Here is a 14,929-nt window from a genome sequence, read left to right on the forward strand (position 1 = left end):
CACCCACAAAAATAATGAGTGCTTACATTGTCCCAGCATTGTGCAACAAAATGATAAGCCATTCCCACAAGACAGAATGACTCATGGGCACATATTGACATGTTATACTATGTCACAACATAAGTTGTGTCACAAAAAAGATTTCTGAATCATCTGCCTTTTTCAAAGCTGTAGACTTCCTATTATTCATATATATTTATTTTGTGTCAAAAGCATTGCATAAATAAGTATTAACACTGATAAAATAGAGGGAGCACACACAGCTAAAGAATTTTTGACCAAAAATGAGCAACAGCAACCACATTGTCTGTAGCTTTAAACAATTCTTCTGTGCATGAGGCAGGGCATTGTGGACAAGCATACAGATGTGGAGTTGTTTGTTCTGCTCCACAGTCACATATGGTGGAGGATTCTTCTAGGGCAGTGTTTCTCAACCTTCCTAATGCTGCGACCCCTTAATACAGTTCCTCAGGTTGTGGTGACCCCCAACCATAAAATTATTTTAGTTGCTACTTCATAACTATAGTTTTGTTACTGTTACGAGTCATAATGTAAATATCTGATATGCAGGATCTATTTTATTCACTGGACGAAATTTGGCACGAATACCTGATACACCCAAATTTGAATACTGGTGGGGTTGGGGGACATTGATTTTTTTTCCATTTGGGAGTTAATAGCTGCTGGGATTTATAGTTAACCTACAATCAAAGAGCACTCTGAACTCTACCAATGATGGAATTGAAGCAAACTTGACACACAGAACTCCCATGACCAACAGAAAATACTGGAAGGATTTGGTGGGCATTGGCCTTGGGTTTTGGAGTTGTAGTTCACCCACATCCAGAGAGCACTGTGGACTCAAACAATGATGGATCTGGCCCTGGACCAAATGTGGCATGAATACTCAATATGCCCAAATGTGAACACTGGTGGAGGTTGGGGAAAATAGACCTTGACATTTGGGGGTTGTAGTTGCTGGCATTTATAGTTCACCTGCAATCAAAGGGCATTCTGAACCCCACCAACAATAGAATTGGGCTAAACTTCCCACACAGAACCATGACCAACATAAAATTGTTTTTTGATGGTCTTTGGTGACCCCTCTGACACACCCTTGTGACTCCCCAGGAGTCCCAACCCCCAGGTTGAGAAAACCTGTGCTAGAAGAATTAAAAGCTTAAATTCAGGAAGAAAACAAAAGAACAGAAGATAGTTGATTGCTTAGCCAAACACTGACAACTGGAGGAACAATGAGAAACATCAAAATGTAAGAAGACCAGTGCTAGATCAGGCCTATCTATTCTAGCATCCCAGTTCCCAATTTTTGGGAAGGCCCATACATAACCAAAAAGGAGGAAGCTGCAGAGACAAATCCGAAAAAAAAAAAACAAAAACAGAAAAGGGACTACTCAGAAGGTACATACAGGAGGCAGCAATGGTCAGCACCTCTCATCTCACTGGGACAGTGAATCTATGTAGGGAAAAGGGTTCAGTACGTTGAATAGTTCCTTTACATCTCTGACAAAAATTCAGACCAGATTCCCTGACAATGCATCAGTAATTGCCACTCATGTTAGATAACATGGACTCTGCAGAAGGGAAGTGCTTGCTAAAAAGAAGGGGAGGGCATCAAGAGAGAAAAGACTGGTGAGGGAAACAAGAGGGGCTAGTTCAGTTTTTCTCAACCTTCCTAATGACGCAACCTCTTAATACAGTTCCTCATGTTGTGGTGATCCCCAGCTATAAAATTATTTTGTTGCTACTTCATAAATGTCATTTTACTACTGTTATGAATTGTAAATATCTGATATGCAGGGTGTATTTCCATTCACTGGACCAAATTTGGCACAAATACCCAGTACACCCAAATTTGAATACTGGTGGGGCTGGGGTGATTGATTTTATCATTTGGGAGTTGTAGTTGCTGGGATTTATAGTTCACCTACAATCAAAGAGCATTCTGAACTCCACCAACGATGGAATTGAACCAAAGTTGGCACACACAACTCCCATGACCAACACGGTGGGCATTGACCTTGAGTTTTGGATTTGTAGTTCACCTACATCCAGAGAGCACTGTGGACTCAAACAATGCTGGATCTGGATCAAACTTGGTGTGATACTCAATTTGCCCAAATGTGAACACAGGAGAAGTTTGGGAAAAATAGGCCTTGACATTTGGGAGTTGTCGTTGCTGGGATTTATAGTTCACCTACAATAAAAAGAGCATTCCGAACCTCACCAACGATAGAATTGGGCTAAACTTCCCACACAGAATCCCCATGCCTTGAAGGGACTCGCTGGTGTGAATCTCCCTCCAGCCACACACACTCTCCCTTGTCTGCACTTGTGCACCACACTGCCATGCACTGAGCATGCCTGCTCTTCCCTTCCTGCTTGGAGTCTGAGAAACAGCCCTCCCCTTGGCTGGGTGGCTGGCTGAGAGGCCAGACAATCACAGTGGAGGAGGGCTTTTGGTGGGAGGATTCACAATTTGTTTCTAAAAAGGAAGGGAAGGACAGGCAGCCTTCTCTGCCAAAGGGATTCATAAGACTATCAGAAATATATGTTTTATGATGGTCTTTGGGACCCCTCTAAAATCCCCTTGCAACCCCCCCAGGGGTCCCGACCCCCAGGTTGAGAAACACTGGGCTAGTTGATTAAAGAAGAGGCCTGGGCACCCGAAGAGGCTGGAGAAGGGAAGGACGGTTGTGGGAAACCTCGGGAGGGGAACGAGAGGGCCCAGGGCAGGTCCAAAGAGGGGATGGACAGAGGTGATGGGGAAGAAGGGAAGGATGGTAACATAGGGAGAGGGCCGGGTGAAGCAAAAGAGGCTGAGAAAGCAGAGACGGGCAAGGAGGTGGCTGGTTTGGTAGTGTGGGTGGAAAGCAAGGTGGCGGGAGCTAATCCAGAGCCCTTGTCATTGCTGTGGGTGCGCTGGTGGCGGTTGAGGTGGGAGCTGCGGCTGAAGCACTTGCCACAGACACTGCACTTGTAGGGTTTCTCTCCTGTGTGGGTGCGCTGGTGGATGGTGAGCTCTGAGCGCTGGATGAAGGCCTTGCCGCACTCCCCGCAGGCATAGGGCTTCTCGCCCAGGTGGATGCGTTGGTGCTTGATGAGATTGGAACTGACACTGAAGCATTTCCCACAGACATCACAGTGGTACGGCTTCTCCCCGGTGTGCATGCGCCGGTGCTTGGTGAGGTCCGATTTCTGGATGAAGCCTTTGCCGCAATCGCTGCACTTGTAGGGCTTCTCGCCCAGATGGGTGCGCTGGTGCTTCAAGAGGTTGGAGCGCACGCTGAAGCTCTTGCCACACTCGTTACACTTGTAGGGCTTCTCCCCGGTGTGCATGCGGCGGTGCTTGGCCAGTGCTGAGTTCTGAGCAAAACACTTGCCACAATCAAGGCAAGAATAAGGCTTCTCGCCAGTCTGAGTGCCTTGGTGGCGCACCCCTTCCCCGCCACCTCTCCCACACTTGCTGCAGGCCGGACGCCTCCAGAGGAAATTCTTGCCACAGTCGCTGCACTTGCAGGGCAGCAAAGCCCCCCAGTGACGTTTCCGGCGAGTCCCCACAAGGCTACAGTCTGTGCAGTGGCAGGGTGGGTGCTCGGTGCTTCTGTGGATGCGCTGGTGCCGCTCCAGGTGGGAGCTCTGTGAGAATCCCTTGCCACAGTCCTCACAGTTGTAGGGCTTGTCACCAGCGTGGATGCGCTGGTGCCGGTCCAGATGGGAGCTCCATGCAAAGCTCTTACCACAGTCCTTGCAAGCATAAGGTTTGGTGGAGTCATCTGGATGGCGGGTCCGGCGGTGCTGAAGTAGGGCCCCATTCAGCCCAAAGCTCTTGCCGCAGTCTTTGCAGACATAGGGCTTCTCGGCCGCATGATGAGCCCGCCGGTGCTTGGAAAGCGCCCCGTTCTTGCCAAACCCTTTCCCACAGTCGTCACATTGGTAAGGTTTGTTGCTGGCCTTGCTCACTGCACTGTCTGGCTCAACTGAGCAGCATTTGCAAGGGAGGGCCATTTGGGTGCTGCCAAAATGTGTCCGCCGGTGCCGGTCCAAGTGGGAGCTCCAGGCGAAAGCCCGGCCACAGTCCTCACAGACATAAGGCTTTTCCCCAGTGTGGATGCGGCGGTGGCGCTCCAAGTGTGAGTTCCAATTGAAGCCCTTGCCACACTCACCACACTTATAGGGCTTGTCCTCCAAGTGTTGCTTTTGGTGCTTGATGAGATGGGCTGGGAGACTGAAACTCTTACCACAAACATTGCACTCACAGGGCCGGGCCGGGCTTGTGCTGCCTTTCTTGCCTGAATGTGTGCGTTGATGCTGGATGAAGGCTGAGCCAACGCTGAAACTCTTGCCACATTCGGCACAACGGTAGGGTTTGGTGCTAGTGTGCCGTCGCTGGTGGGTGACCAGAGTGGAATTGAGCCGGAAGCACTTGCCACACTCATTGCACTTGAAGGGTTTCTCTGTGCTGGTGTACAACCGTGAGCGCTTGCTGAAGCTGAAGCCATTGCCACAATCGTGGCAGCGGCTGATGTGGCCTAGCAATCCATGGTGGCCACGAGTTGAGAACTTCTTTAAGCCACGGTGAGTGATTGCTTTGCATTGCTTCTTCCCCAAGGGCTTCTTCAGCTGCTCATCTGAGCTGGGCTGGGCCTTCTGTTCAAACCCGGGAGTCTCCTTGGACTTTTCTGGCACTGAATTCTCCTGGGCATCCATCTTCTCAACTGTGATGTCACCTTCATCACCATCTCCTCCTCCTCCTCTTTTTTCTCCATCTTGTTGTGTCACCTCATCTTTCTCCCCTCCTCCTTCATCGTCATTCGCATGTTCATTGTCACCCACCATCCCATCATCTGCTGGAACAACGAGAGAATCCAGTAACTCCTGGGGTCTGGGAAAGGAAACTTGGGGAAAGAGAAATTGAAAAGACAGTCATGGGTTTATAGACCTGATATCACAACTCTTTTTTCACTTTGTCAAAATATCATGTTGATGTCACCAGCACTTGAGTCTTGCTGGTGACATCACAGATCCATCTAAGTCCTCCAACCCATTTCCTATAAAGACCAACCAAATGCCTCTGGCCCTCTTCCAAGGCTGAGACAGTGTGAGTTACCCAAAGTCACCCATTGGGTTTCCATGGCTGAGCACGATTTCCAACCTTGTTCTCATGGAGTCTTGGATCTAACATTAAAACACTATACCACAATGGCTGAAGCTTGCTGGGTGTAATTTAAGATTCACCAAGACCCCTGTAAATAACACTAAGAATAAAAGGATTTTGAGCCCAAGGTTTTGTTCATTTTGTCAGAAATATTAAATTAACTTGGTTAATTTAATTACAGAAATGTGAGTGAGGCATTGAAAGGGTTAAATGCATGCAATTACTCAGCAAGCATTGACTCAAGTATTGGTATGCAGTTTTTCACTTAACTCTATGTTGTTTGAGGTTATGGGAAGGACTGCAGACCATGTGATCAGCTCTGGATCTATTCAGACTGAGACTCAATTTTAGAAGTCAGTGTTCAGTCAGTATTGTATAGTCAGTGTTTGTTACACATTAGACATAACACAGAGAAGAGACTGCAACAGAATGCCTTAGAGAACTTACTTTTTAAACTTTCAACTGATAAGCCATTTATCTGTATGCTGAATACAATAAGTTTGTAAGTAAACCAACTATGTTATTTTTTAACAAAGACTATTTTTGTCTCTTGAGAGCATGATTTAAACCAAGATGTTTTTGGGCAACGGAAATAACACTTCTGAAGGTCTGCTATATATTTTGTGCATTGGCATAATTCTTTGTTCCTAACAGTTCAAAGGGATAACCAGGGATATCTGTGTAACAACTGAGAAACCTGAATTGCCTTGCATGATTACTAGTGGATATATACCACTAAAGAGAAGATTCACTCAAACGAATTTTTATCTTTTATCGGGAAGATCATACTTTACAAAAATGTTATGATTTTCCAAATGGTAGTGAATCCCAATTAATCTCCAAAAGGCCATACTTCCAAAAGATTCTGGTTTTCCAAAAGATTATGATCTCAAAAGCCATCCTGCAAGACATGTTTTATTCTGTTTAATCAATTAAGTCCATGGCTAGCAATTATCGAAGTCCACATTGCCCATGAAGTTGTAGAGATGGACCCAGTCTAATTTAATCTGCTGAGAAGAGCACGGAGAAAATCCTGGATGTTTTTTTTTTGCTGAGGAAAGGGGAATCTCACAGGTCTACCATATACATCAATGGAGGCTGCAGGCTCTGAACTGTGATCTTTGTGTTCCCAGAGTAACCTGGAGGACCGGGCTCCTCATCTGCAAGCAATTAAAGAGGAGTTGCAAAGAAAGGGGCATTGCCTAGCAACCATCAAATCTGTACCTAATTTCCTCCCTCCCTCCCCTCACCTGCTTCCTTTCTGCCTTTGTGACTTTCTGCATTTTCTGCTTAACCAACTCCTTTCTAGATTTGGCCATTGACAGATGAGGAGGCAAACATTTTGCCTGGAACGTCATTTTTCCTTAAACCAGCGAGTTGAGGTTCCCTCTTCCTTAAAGTTTCTTCCTCCAGCAAAGCTTTTCCATACTGACTCCCCTTGACATTTTAGTAGTGTTTTTCCTTATTTAATTTCACTCCATCAACGGTGTATTCCAGTCACTTCTCATATTAGCTGTGAACCACATTAGGTACTAACCAGAGCTTGTGGGAGGTAACCGCTCTGAGTCTCCTTGGGAAGGTAGAGCAGTATATAAATAAAGTTTTGTTGTTGCTGTTGTCTCAATCTGGTTGTAAGTGCAAAAGGAGCCTCACAACACTTGGGGCCCTTCCACGCAACCCTATATTCTAGATTATCAAGGCAGAAAATCCCACATTATCTGAGTGTGGACTCAGATAACCCAGCTCAAAGCAGATACCGTTGGATTGTTTGCCTTGATATTCTGGGATATAGGGCTGTGTGGAAGGGCCCCCACTCAGACCTTTGCTACATCCTGCAGGGTGGCTCTCATGTTGGGAGTGATAAGGTTATGGTCAATCCACTCCAGGTTTTCACCCAAACTTTAAAGCAGCTATTGAAGGTGCTGACCTTATTTATGGGATTTTTTTTTTGACACCTTGGATACCTCCTTAAAGGTCAGACAAATCCTGGAATGAATCGCCACCACACTGGCTCTCTTTCTCTGCTGAAAAAGGATGAATACAAGGAAAAATAAGAAATGCTTTGCAGCCTCTGAGGCCCCTTCCACACATCTGGATTATATGACAGTGTGGACTCAGATAATCCAGTTCAAAGCAGATATTGTAGATTCAGAAGCGGCCCTAGGTAATTTTCAATGGTAAGCAAACAGTATTTTGCCCCCCCCCCCCCCCAACCAATCACTGATATATATTTTCTGTTCGTCGTGGGAGTTCTGTGTGCCATATTTGGTTCAATTCCATGATTGGTGGAGTTCAGAATGCTCTTTGATTGTAGGTGAACTATAACCCAGTAACTACAACTTGCATATGTCAAGGTCTATTTTTCCCCAAGAGCGCCTCAAGAGCACCCCTGGGCAAAATCAACTATACTGCAAATGCTTACTTTGTGTAATGGGTTGAGCCGCCCCTGTGTAGATAATCTGCTTTGATATTCTGTGTTATATGGTTGTGTAAAATGACCCTATGGGCCCTTCTACACTGCCATATAACCCAGATTAATCACCTAATCCACATTATATGTCCGTGAAGAAGGAGCTTGAGTTATTTCCCAGAATAAATTACCTGATGCCAAGCCTCTCCTTCTGTGTGATTCAGCAAATGCAGTTATCCGGGGCCAGCTGATTGCTATTTCCTCTGCTGTGTGGTTAACGTAGAGAAGGAAAGGTGTACTTTAGAAAGATAGCACATTCAGTGTCTTGATTTCTCAGTCATTTCTACCCAACTCTTGCTGCAATCATTCAGACAAACATTCCTAACATCTAAACATTGTGCATATTGTGCTACCCACCTCACCTACACTTTCTCCATTATTTCCATCATTATAATTGTTATTGTTGTTAGTAATAATATCAGTATTGTCGAAGGCTTTCATGGCCAGAATCACTGGGTTGTTGTAGGTTTTTTCGGGCTATATGGCCATGTTCTAGAGGCATTCTCTCCTGCATCTATGCCTGCATCTATGGCAAGCATCCTCAGAAGTAGTGAGGTCTACACTACCTCTGAGGATACTTGCCATAGATGCAGGCGAAACACCAGGAGAGAATGCCTCTAGAACAAGGCCATATAGCCCGAAAAAACCTACAACAACCCAATATCAGTATTGTATCCCACTTTCTCTCTCTCAAAGGAGACAAGGGGCCCTTCCACACAGCCCTATATCCCAGGATATCAAGGCAGAAAATCCTACAATATCTGCTTTGAACTGGGTTATATAAGTCCACACTGCCATATATCCCAGTTCGAAGCAGATTATGTGGGATTTTATTCAGCTTTGTGGAAGGGGTCAAAGGCCCCTTCTATACTGCCATGTAATCCAGATTATCAAAGCAGATAATCCGCATTATCTGCTTTGAACTGGGTTATATGAGTATACACTGCCACATAATCCAGTTCAAAGCAGATAATGTGGACTGTATCTGGCACTGTAAAAGGGGCCTGAAAACGGCTCATGTAACATCCGACATACAAGGGCAAACACAACCTCTAAAAGTCTTCTTATCTAATCAGTAGGAATATCAATGCTCATCTACATTAAAAACACAACAAAAACAGAAAACTAGCCAATTAGGCGAATATGTGATTTGCAATACTCTCCCAATGCACTTGCTTTCTGATTGCAGGGATTTTAAAGGCAAGAAAGCATTCAAATGTGGTGTGCTCTGAAGCCTGAGGTTATATGTTTCAGTTTCTCAAGTTTTTCTAATCTCCTTGTGCTAGGTATGCTCAGGAAGTTTATGACCTTCTGAAACTGACGGGACTTAATTGCAATCAAGCATATTCTAAAATACATGTTGTATACATATTTGTTTTATAGATATAACCATTTCCTCTTTCACATTCTCTCTTCTTTTCACCCCTCCAGAAACTTAATTAATAACCCCCACCTTTTTTTTCTGGAAAAGTGTTTTTTGAGTGTTAAGAACAATGCACAACCCATGACATCTAAAAAGGATTACATCAGCCTTATGGTAGTCTTCAAAGGTCACATTTTTTCCCCCATGTCAGGAGCGATTTGAGAAACTGCAAGTCGCTTCTGGTGTGAGAGAATTGGCCATTTGCAAGGACTCTGCCCAGGGGATGCCCAGAAGTTTTGATGATTTACCATCCTTCGGGGGGGGGGGGGGGGGGGCTTTTCTCATGTCCCTGCACGGGGAGCTGGAGCTGACAGAGAGAGCTCATCTGTGCTCTCTCCAGATTTGAGCCTCCGACCTGTCGGTCTTCAGTTCTGTTGGCACAAGGGTAAACCCATTGCGCCACCAGGTTGGCTGTAGTTGTAAGACTATGTTGAAAGCCTCACAGGTCACATAAAATGACGTGGAGGGACAGATGTGGACTGTGGGCCTTGCATTTGACATGCTCTAAGTTTTCTAGAGTAACTCTGCTGGCTAGCTTCCATGGGAAGTTGACTACAGAATTATGCTTGGGGATTCTAGAACACATCTCTAGCAATCTTTAAGTCTTCCAGTGCAAATCTATAGTTAACTTCCAGTAGAAGTTAAAGTCATGTTGGAAGACCTAGAGAGATATTCTCTCAGTTTAAAAAAATCTAGGTTGCTGTGAGTTTTCTGGGCTGTATGGTCATGTTCCAGAAGCATTCTCCCCTGACGTTTCACCCACACTGATGACAGACATCCTCAGATTTTGTGAGGTCCAAGAGTTCATCTATAATCATAGAATCATAGAGTTGGAAGAGACCTCATGGGCCATCCAGTCCAACCCCCTGCCAAGAAGCAGGAATATTGCATTCAAAGCACCCCTGTCAGATGGCCATCCAGCCTCTGTTTAAAAACCTCCAAAGAAGGAGCCTCCACCACACTCCAGGGCAGAGAGTTCCACAGTTGAACGGCTCTCACAGACAGGAAGTTCTTTCTCATGTTCAGACGGAATCTTCTTTCTTGTAGTTTGAAGCCATTGTTCTGCGTCCTATTCTCCAGGGACGCAGAAAACAAGCTTGCTCCCTCCTCCCTGTGACTTCCTCTCACATATTTACACATGGCTATCATATCTCCTCTCAGATTTCTCTTCTTCAGGCTAAACATGCCCAAGATGTACTTTCCATTAAATTATCTGTGTTTCACACACAGAGATAGATAGATAGATAGATAGATAGATAGATGGATGGATGGATGGATGGATGGATGGATGGATGGATGGATGGATGGATAGATAGATAGATAGATAGAGGCAGGCAGGCACTGATTTTTAATTAAAGGTTTGCACCAAAGAAGAGATTTGGGGTTGCTGCTTTCATCAGTCCCACCCAATATGGCTAGTTCAAAACAGCCAAAAGACCACGGTTTCCTCACATCTAGTCTAGAATCCATCATCCTTTTTTCAACAGTTGTGGTGAAACCAACACGTGAGTCCATGACAGTTCAGGATAAATAGCATTGGATAAACCTGTCCTCAGTGCATACATCTAATGTCAATTGAAAGACATGTAAACCTTAACATTAAAAACTGCTCCAGAGGTGGTTTGCTTCACCTCTTTTGATTCAAGGTAAACGTTCATAACAAAGAGAGGGCAACTCTTACCCAGAGAGATCACATTCTCATAGCTCTCCTGCATATCGTCACTTTGTAGTTCTGGATAAGCTTCTGCAGTGCTTCACCTGGAGAAACATGCACCATCAACCACATTTTTCAGTTAATATAATAATAACAACACTTTATTTATATTCTCAGCTTTCTCCCCGTGAGAACACAGAGCCGATTACAGTATAAACAGATAATGGCAAACATTCAGTGCCTTGTTACAATACAATGAGACACATAAACACAAACAAAGGCAAAGGCTTCTCCTTTCATTTCCAGCTTTAGAGGCGGTGCTCTGGGGGTGGTGCTGTTCTCCATTCCAAGCCAAGGAGCCTGTGTTGTCACCTCCTGCTCGTGTGACCGGCATGACTGCTTGGAGCATCTTATGCCTTTCCCGCTAAAGCAGTACTTACTTATTTACTCACATTTGCATGTCTTTGAAGTGCTAAGTTGGCAGGAGCTAGGGTAAGGGCAGGAGCCCACCCCGTTCTGCAGATGGATCACATTGGATGGATCTACATTGCCATATAATCCAGATTATCAAATCAGATAATCCACATTGTCTGCTTTGAACTGTATTATATGGGTCTACACTGTCATACAATCCAGTTCAAATTAGATAGTTTATATAGCAGTGTAGATGGGCCATTAACTCTTGCAACAACAACCTCCTGGCCTCTCTGCTCCAGCTCCCTTGCTGTCCAGGATCACACAGTCAAAGCACCACCAACAGATGTCCATCCTGCTGCTTTTTAAAAACCTCCAAAGAATGAGACTCCACCACATTCTGAGGCAGCATATTACATTGCCGAACAGCTCTTACCGTCAGGAGGCTCTTCCTAATATTTAGGTGGAATCTTTTCCACTGTAATATGAATCCATGCTCCATGTCCTTGTTCCAACTTCAATATGACATCCATTCCAATATTCCAATATTTAAACATGGCTCTTAACCTTCTCTTCTCTAGGCTAAACATACCCAATTCCCTAAGTACTTCTTGTAGAGCTTGGCTTCCAAACCTTTGATTTTGGTAGCGCTTCTATGGACACATTCTAGGTGATCAATATCCTTCTTTAATCGTGGTGCTTAGAACTGGACACAGTACTCCAGTGAGGTCTAATAAATGCAGAAGAGAGAGGTGTTATTACTTTCCCCAGTCTATATTGATGGTATCCATCAGCACTGAGAATAATGATAGCACCCCCACAACCTCTGAGGATGCCTGCCATAGATGTTGGTGAAGTGTCAGGAGAGAATACTTCTGGAACATGGCCATACAGCCCAGAAAACTCACAGCAACCCAGGATCTGGACATTTGATTTTGAAAATTACAGGAATGTCTTGCACCACAATTCACATAAGTTCCAGACATCATGGGAATTAGAGCCCATAGGATCTGAATGGCAACAAGTTACTCACTCTTTCTGGCATCAGAACCATTTGGTAAAAACGCAGGATACAAAAATTACAAATAAGCTATCAACTAGAAATCTTTCAATATACCCTAATCTCTAGCCTAGATATTCATGAGGCCCAAATGCCCCAATGGCAGTTTATGGCTTCCTTATCAAAGTGGAATGGAGTTTTACATTTGCTTTTGAGGCTGGACAAATAGCTTTCCTGGACATACTTCAGGGGATTAATGGTACTGCTAAGCCTGAGATATGATGTGCTTCGATACTAAAATAGGCTATAGCAGGCACGGGCAAACTTGGCCTCTCCAGGTATTTTGGACTTCAACCCCCACCATTCCTAACAGCCCTTTCCTTTCCCCCCTCAACTGCTTATGTGTGAGGCTGTTAGGAATGGTGGGAGTTGAAGTCCAAAACACCTTGAGGGCTCAAGTTGACCCATGCCTGCTATAGCCTATTTTGCAGGCTGTTTGTGGGATTTAGGGCTCCCTAGTGGTGCAGCAGGTTAAACTGCTGAGCTGCTGAACTTGCTGACTGAAAGATTGGCATTACTTTTTAGGGAAAATAACCTTTTGAATCAATAATGAGCATAGAAAGAACATATGTTGACGGATCATTATACACCAACAAATGACCATAATGTCTGGAAACCCACAAGATGAAGTTTTGGACCTAGCTTCACTGCCTGTGTCTCTTTGTGACAAAAGAATGCCAAACATGCCATTGAATTGCTAACAAAAAAGTCTTCTGTATATAATTTTGAATAATAACAATTATATATCACTGGGGGAGCCCCCGGTGGTGCAGTGGGTTAAACCACCGAGCTGCTGAACTTGCTGACTCAAAGGTTAGTGGTTCGAATCCAGGGAGCGGGGTGAGCTCCTGCTGTTAGCCCCAACTTTTGCCAACCTACCAGTTCGAAAACATGTAAATGTGAGTCGAATCATAGAATCATAGAATCATAGAATCAAAGAGTTGGAAGAGACCTCATGGGCCATCCAGTCCAACCCCTTGCCAAGAAGCAGGAATATTGCATTCAAATCACCCCTGACAGATGACAATCCAGCCTCTATTTAAAAGCTTCCAAAGAAGGAGCCTCCGCCACACTCCGGGGTAGAGAGTTTCACTGCTGAACAGCTCTCACAATCAGGAAGTTCTTCCTCATGTTCAGATGGAATCTCCTCTCTTGTAGTTTGAAGCCATTGTTCTGGATCCTAGTCTCCAAGGAAGCAGAAAACAAGGTTGCTCCCTCCTCCCTGTGGCTTCCTCTCACATATTTATGTTGTTGTTCATTTGTTCAGTCGTCTCTGACTCTTCGTGACCCCATGGACCAGCCCACGCCAGAGCTCCATGTCAGCCGTCACCACCCCCAGCTCCTTCAAGGTTAGTCCAGTCACTTCAAGGATGCCATCCATCCATCTTGCCCTTGGTTGGCCCCTCTTCCTTTTGCCTTCCACTTTCCCCAGCATAATTGTCTTCTCCAGGCTTTGCTGTCTCCTCATGATGTGGACAAAGTACTTCAACTTTGTCTCTAGTATCCTTCCCTCCAATGAGCATTCAGGCTTTATTTCCTGGAGGATGGACTGGTTGGATCTTCTTGCAGTTCAAGGCACTCTCAGCACTTTCCTCCAACACCACAGCTCAAAAGCATCTATCTTCCTTCGCTCAGCCTTCCCTAAGGTCCAGCTCTCACATCCGTAGGTTACTACGGGGAATACCATGGCTTTGACTAGGCGGATCTTTGTTGCCAGTGTGATGTCTCTACTCTTTACTATTTTATCAAGACTGGACATTGCTCTCCTCCCAAGAAGTAAGCGTCTTCTGATTTCCTGGCCACAGTCTGCATCTGCACATATTTATACAATATTTATATTTATACAGTAGATCAATAGGTACCACTTCTGCGGGAAGGTAACAGCACTCCATGCAGTCATGCTGGCCACATGACCTTGGATGTGTCTACGGACAATGCCGGCTCGCTGGCTTAGAAATGGAGATGAGCACTAACCCCCATAGTTGGACACGAGTAGACTTCATGTCAGGGGAAAACCTTTACCTTTATATGTGGGATTGAATTTCCTAATCCTGCTTTACGGACTGTTTTGGGGTGCCTGGAGCTGGACTCTGAAAGAGGCCCTCTGGATGCCCTGCTGCTCCCTTCGAGGAAGGCATTGCACAAGAGAGGCTCCCTGTGTGGCATCCCTGCCTTGGGTGGGATTTAATTTTGAGGACAAAAGCTGCCCTGGCTCTCTCCCTTCGGGGTGTGAAAGAAGAAATGGCAACAGGAGGTTGACAGCTATAGGACTGGCATCTGGATCTTGTTTCCTTTCCTCCCGCATCCTTCCCTAAGACATCTTTGAGAGCATCCCTCCTCCCTCCATCATCATCTCCACAGTAGACCGGTTTGCCTCTTTCCTTACCCAGCAGGGAGATGGATCCCTTTTATTGTTCCATGGAGAGGCTGGCTCGGTGGGGAGAGCCTAGGCTGGGGATCCTTCCCTTCTTCCCATGCCCAGCATCTTGATCCGTGTTGCCTCTCCCAAGGGATGCCATGCCCGCTCGCAGCCGCATCTGGCCATCCCGGCTGGGCTTGGGTGCATCAAGGCGCAGAAGAGGCGAGGGCAATGATTGAGGCTCTCCCGCTCTCCCTGGGTTGCAGATCGGTTTGGAATTGCGAGGACACACAGGAAGGGGCTGGAGCAAGGCTGGGCTGGGGGTGGGAGGGAGGCAGGGAGGAGGGGGAGGCAGGAAGGCGGGGAGCAGCAG

General features: G+C 45.6%; 1 protein-coding gene across 2 annotated transcripts; it reads right to left on the reverse strand.

The window, feature by feature from the left end:
* Positions 1-199: 199 nt before the first annotated feature.
* Positions 200-14,887, reverse strand: LOC132765096 (zinc finger protein 271-like). Of its 2 annotated transcripts, XM_060759268.2 has the most exons (4): positions 14,584-14,887; positions 10,751-10,827; positions 7,778-7,852; positions 200-4,916 (listed from the first exon to the last, which is right to left on the reverse strand). In XM_060759268.2, the coding sequence occupies exons 2-4, from the start codon at positions 10,782-10,784 to the stop codon at positions 2,656-2,658; spliced, it is 2,370 nt and encodes a 789-aa protein (XP_060615251.2). In that variant the 5' UTR covers positions 10,785-10,827; positions 14,584-14,887; the 3' UTR covers positions 200-2,655. The 2 variants fall into 2 exon arrangements, with proteins under 2 accessions (XP_060615251.2, XP_060615252.2); XM_060759269.2 differs by lacking the exons at positions 10,751-10,827; positions 14,584-14,887 and adding an exon at positions 7,104-7,200 and having other exon boundaries at positions 7,778-7,840.
* Between the last annotated feature and the right edge of the window lie 42 nt (positions 14,888-14,929).

This window comes from Anolis sagrei, chromosome 2 (genome assembly GCF_037176765.1).
Source record: "Anolis sagrei isolate rAnoSag1 chromosome 2, rAnoSag1.mat, whole genome shotgun sequence".
Lineage (NCBI taxonomy): Eukaryota > Metazoa > Chordata > Lepidosauria > Squamata > Dactyloidae > Anolis > Anolis sagrei.